Here is a 5,962-nt window from a genome sequence, read left to right as displayed (position 1 = left end):
CAGGCTCATGGGCAGGCAACTACTGTATATCAGACCCAGGGTGCACTACCCGTGGGTGGAGCCAGCCAGTAGCAACAGCTACACTTGAGCCCAGACCCGCTGCGGCCGTCGAGCCACATAAGATATTTGAAAGATGGACTAGGCTACATCCTCCTGTCTTTGGGGGTGAGCGACATGAGGACTCCCAGGACTTCATTGATCGGTGCAGGGACATACTGCACAACATGAGGATATTGGAGTCTCATGGGGTAGACTTTGCTACTTTTTAGCTAGAGGGCAGGGCCCGTAGATGGTGGAAGTCTTTTCTTCTTGGCAGACTAGCAGATTCTTCTCCCATGACTTGGGGCAGGTTCACCCGTATTTTCCTGGATAGGTATATTCCATCTTCCCTGAGGGAACAGTTGCGGTTTCAATTTGAACAACTCCAGCAGGGTCAGATGTCAGTGACTGATTATGAGATGAGGTTCTCTGAGTTGTCTCGCCATGCACTTATGATACTCCCTACTGATGCAGAGAGAGTACGTAGGTTCGTTGCGGGTTTACATACTGGCATTCAGGCCATTATGGCCCGAGAGGTTGAGATGGGGACTTCTTATGAGTTGGTTGTGGAGATAGCCCAGAGGATTGACGGCGTGCGTCAGCATAGCGGAGAGAAGGTTATGAGAGGTAAGCGATTTAGATATTCTGGAGAGTTCAGAGGTGCCCCATCTGGGGGTAGAGGTCAGTTCGTGAGAGGGCAGTCCAGCAGGGCCCCATATCCAGCACCACCGCCTCCTCGAGGTGCTCCAGTGCGACCTTATTTCAGTGTTATACCAGAGAGTTCATACCGCCCACCAGCTATTTAGGATTCTTCTAGTGGGTATTCAGGTCATCAGGGCAAGACTTCGGGTTAACAACCCATCATACCAAGGGGTTGTTTCGAGTGCGGGGATTTCAGTCACGTGCGGAGATTCTGTCCCAAACTTCGGGGTAGACTAGTGCAGTAGGGTCAGCAGCCTATGATTACTACACCAGTTGCTCCACCAGTCGTCCGTCCGCCCAGAGGTAAATCGCAGGTGGGTAGGGGTTGTCCTAGAGGTGGAAGCCAGCTAGTTGGCACTCCAACTCGATTCTATGCTTTTCCGTCTAGACCAGATATAGGGGCCTCAGATGCCATGATCACAAGTACTATTTGATCCAGGGTCAACATATTCTTATGTGTCATCTTTATTTACTTATTTCCTGGGTGTTTCTCATGAGTCCTTGGGTAATTCTGTTTATGTGTCCACTCTTGTGGGCGATTCTATTGTTTTGGATCGGATCTACCGGTCCTACATTGTTATATTTTGTGGTCATGAAACTAGAGAAGATATTCTGCTACTTGAGATGACTGACTTCGAGATCATCCTAGGCAAGGATTGGTTTATCTCCATAACATGCCATTCTAGATTGTCATGCTAAGATTATTACCTTGGCTATTCCAGCATTGCCTAGGTTGGAGTGGAAAGGTTCGTCTGCTAGTGCATCTAATCAGGTTATTTCTTTTTTGAAGGCTCGACACATGGTCGAGAAGGGTTGTCTGGCTTATCTAGCCTATGTTTGTGATACTATTGCAGAGACTCCGGTGATTGATTTAGTGCCTGTAGTCCGTGAGTTCTCCGATGTATTTCCTTCGGATCTTCCACGCATTCCACCAGATCGTGATATTGATTTTTGAATTGACTTGGCTCCAGATACCCAACCTATATCTATCCCACCGTATCGCATGGCTCCAAAAGAATTGAAGGAGTTGAAAGAACAACTTTAGGAGTTACTAGCCAAAGGGTTGGTCATACCGAGTGTATCGCCTTGGGGTGCACCGACATTATTTGTGAAGAAGAAGGATGGAACTATGCGAATGTGTATTGATTATCGTCAATTGAACAAAGTTACAATTAAGAACAAGTACTCGTTGCCGCGTATTGATAATCTATTTGACCAATTGCAGGGTGCTAGGGTGTTCTCTAAGATCGACTTGAGGTCAGGGTACCATCAGTTGAAGATTCGGGGTTCGTATGTTCTGAAGATTGCTTTTCGGACTAGATATGGTCATTATGAGTTTCTGGTGATATCCTTCGATTTGACTAACACCCCGACGGCATTTATGGATTTGATGAACAGGGTATTCAGGCCATATATTGATTCGTTTGTCATTGTCTTTATTGATTACATTTTGATCTACTCGCGCAGTAAGGAAGAGCACGAGCAGCATATGAGAGTGGTGGTTCAGACCTTGCGAGAATAAAGGCTATATGCTAAGTTCTCCAGATGTGAGTTTTGTCTAAATTCTGTAGCATTTTTGTGGCATATTGTATCGGGCGAGGGTATTAAAGTTGATCCCAAAAAGATCGAGGCAGTTCAGAATTGGCATTGTCCCACTTCGGTGATTGAGATCAGGGGTTTCGTAGGGTTAGCAGGTTATTATCGTCGGTTCATGGAGGGCTTTTCATCTATTGTAGCACCTTTGACCAAATTAACCCAGAAGGGTGCTCCGTTTTGATGGTCCGACGATTGTGAGGTGAGCTTTCAGAAGCTCAAGACATCATTGACTACAACCCTAGTATTAGTGCTGCCTTCCGGTTCGGGGATGTATATAGTGTATTGTGACGCTTCACGCGTTGGCTTGGTTTGTGTATTGATGCAGGAGGGGCGAGTTATTTCATATGCTTCACTTCGGCAGAAGCCTCATGAGAAGAATTACCCGGTACATGATTTGGAATTAGCTGTGATTGTTCACACTCTTAAGATTTGGAGGCATTACCTTTATGGGGTGTCTTGTGAGGTTTACACTGATCATCACAGTTTACAGCATTTGTTCAAGCAGAGGGACCTAAATGTGAGGCAACGCAAATGGCTTGAGTTACTGAAAATTTATGATATTACTATCCTGTATCATCCGGGCAAAGCAAATATAGTTGCAGACGCCTTGAGTAGAAAAGCGGAGAGTATGGGTAGTTTGGCTTTTATTTAAGTAGAGGAGAGGCCATTAGCTTTGGATATTCAGTCATTGGCTAACAGACTCGTGAGATTGGATATTTTAGAGCCTAGTCGAGTTCTTGCATGTGTTGTTGCCTAGTCTTCACTATTTGAGCGAATTAAGGTTTGTCAGTCTGATGACCCGAACTTATTGGTTCATTGAGAAATGTTACTACGAGGTAGTACCAAGGAGGTTACTATCGGCGAAGATGGTTTTTTGCGACTCCAGGGTCGTCTATGTATTCCTAATATAGATGGACCAAGGGAAACGATTCTAGAGGAGACACACAGTTCTAGGTATTTTATTCATCAGGGTGCCACGAAGATGTATCATGACCTGAGGCAGCATTATTGGTGGCGACGAATGAAGAAGGACATAGTTGATTATGTAGCTAAGTGCTTAAATTACCAGCAGGTTACGTATGAGCACCAGAGGCCAGGTGGCCTACTTCAGCAGATGACTATACCGGAGTGGAAATGGGAACACATTATTATGGATTTTATAGTTGGGTTATTGCGAAAGTTTGATGCAGTTTGGATCATTGTCAACAGGCTAACCAAGTCGGCACATTTCATTCCAGTTGTGACTACGTATGCTTCAGAGAGGTTGGCCTAGATATATATCCAGGAGATAGTTTGGTTGCACGGTGCACCAATTTCCATCATATCGGATAGAGGCCCTCAATTTACTTCACATTTATGGAGAGTAGTACAGAGTGAATTGGGGACCCGTGTAGAGCTCAACACAACCTTCCATCCGTAGATCAATGGGTAGTCAGAGTGGACAATTCAGATTTTGGAGGATATGCTCAGGGAATGTGTGATTGACTTTGGAGGTCAATGGGATCGTTTCTTGCCTTTGGCTGAGTTTGCTTATAACAACAGTTACCAATCCAGCATCGAGATGGCTCCACTTGAGACTTTATATGGTCGGAGATGTCGATCGCCCATCGGGTAGTTTGAGCTCGGTAAGGCTAAGTTATATGGTATTGATTTGGTGAAGGATGTCTTAGAAAAGGTAAAGTTGATTTAGGAGCAACTTCATACAGCACAGTCCAGACACAAGAGTTACGCGGATCAGAAAGCGTGTGATTTATCGTTTATGGTGGGTGAAACAGTTCTTTTGAAAATTTCGCCGATGAGCGGAATCATGAGATTCAGGAAGAAGGGCAAGTTGAGCCCAAGGTATATGGGCTCATTTGAGGTGTTAAGACGGGTTGGGGAGGTTGCTTACGATCTTGCTTTGCTTCCCAGTCTATCAGGAGTTCATCCGATTTTTCATGTATCCATGCTCCGGAAGTATCATGCCGACCTGTCACATATGTTATACTTCAGCACAGTTCAACTAGATAAGAGCTTGGGTTATGAAGAAGAGCCAGTTGCCATTGTTGATAGACAGGTTTGCCAGTTGAGGTCCAAGAAGATTTCTGTGGTAAAAGTCCAGTGGAGGGGCCAACCAGTCGAGGAAGCGACTTGGGAGGCCTAGGAGGACATGTGGAGCAAATATCCACATTTATTCAGCACTCCAGGTATAATTCTAAACTCGTTTGAGGACGAATGTTTGTTTAAGAGGTGGAGAATTTAACGACTCAACCGATCATTTTGACTTTTAGAACCTCGTTCCTCTAAATAAGACTCCTCGTATGTGCTTTTACTAATTTATGACTTGCGGGGATGGTTGGTTCGAGATTTGCAAGTGTTCGGGCTGAAATTGGAACACTGAGTTCCTTAGTTTGGCTTTAAAAGGCCAAGTTTGACTTCGGTCAACATTTTTAGAAAACGACCCCGGAATCGGGATTTGACGGTTACAATAGGTTCATATGATAATTTTGGACTTGGGAGTATATTCGTATCAGGTTTTGGACAGCCCGGGAGTGTTTCAGCGCTTAATAGTGAAAACTAGCTTTTTGAAGGTTTTAAGGTTCTTTAAAAACAATTGGTTGGGAGTAGGTTTTGGAGTAATCAAGGTCCGTTTGAAATTCTGAGCTTGGGAACATCTCCGCATGGTGAATTAAGACTTGCACGCAAAATTTGGTGTCATTCCGAGTAGTATAAGTATGATTTGGCAGGCTCAGAGGAATTTAGAATCTTGAAGATCAATTTTGATCCAATTCGGTTTTGGGGTAAGCTTCTTAGCTTCATTGTTGATTTACATGTTTCGAGAGTTTGATAAAGCCCGTATCATGTTTACAGACTTGTTGGCGCATTTGGACGGGGTCCCGGGGTGCTCGGGTGAGTTTTGAACCATCCGGAGCTAAGTTGGAAAAACTAGAAATTCGAGTTCTAGTTTCCTTCTTCGCGAACGAGTGAAGTCCCTCGCGTTCGCGAGGAAGGAAAAATGGGGCTGGGCAATTACCCTTCGCGTTCGCGTGAAAGGCGATGCTTTCGCGAAGCTATGGGTTTTTGCCCTTCGCGTTCGCGAAGGAGGACGGGGACCAGGTGAGACTTTCCCTATGCGTTCGCGAAGGGCAGGCCAGTAAGCCTTCGCATTCATGAGACCCCTGTCGCATTCGCGAAGGGTATTTTTAAGGCTAGGAAATTGTGCCTTCGCGAACGCGAGGCACTGACCGCGTTCGCGAAGAAGAGATTCATTGTACCGGACAAAATGTCTTAAAAATAGGGATTCACCATTTTAAACCCCATTTCTTCCATTCTCGGGCGATTTTGGATCTTTTTTAGAGGGGATTTCAACTAGCAACTTGAAGGTAAGTAATTCTACACACTTTGAGTTAAATACATAGATTATGGGTAGATTATAACCTGTAAATCGTAAAAATCAAGGGTTTAGATGAAAAACCTAGGTTTTGATAAAAATGAGATTTTAACCATGAAAATGGTTATGGAATTGGATGCAAATTGTATATTTGAGTTATTGAGATTATGGGTAACAATTTCCTCTGAAAATTTTTGAAATCCGGGCACGTGAGCTCGGGGTAAATTTTAGAAATTTTTCCATTTTGGGCCGGGG

At 44.5% G+C, this 5,962-nt stretch overlaps 1 protein-coding gene across 1 annotated transcript; it reads left to right on the top strand.

The window, feature by feature from the left end:
• The first annotated feature begins 335 nt into the window (after positions 1–335).
• Positions 336–1,696, top strand: LOC138909499 (uncharacterized). Its single transcript, XM_070200700.1, has 2 exons — positions 336–666; positions 1,464–1,696. The coding sequence occupies exons 1-2, from the start codon at positions 336–338 to the stop codon at positions 1,694–1,696; spliced, it is 564 nt and encodes a 187-aa protein (XP_070056801.1).
• The last annotated feature ends 4,266 nt before the right edge of the window (positions 1,697–5,962 follow it).

The sequence above is a fragment of the Nicotiana tomentosiformis genome, chromosome 4 (assembly GCF_000390325.3).
Source record: "Nicotiana tomentosiformis chromosome 4, ASM39032v3, whole genome shotgun sequence".
In the NCBI taxonomy this organism is placed as follows: domain Eukaryota; kingdom Viridiplantae; phylum Streptophyta; class Magnoliopsida; order Solanales; family Solanaceae; genus Nicotiana; species Nicotiana tomentosiformis.
This window is presented reverse-complemented; position numbering and strand designations above follow the sequence as displayed.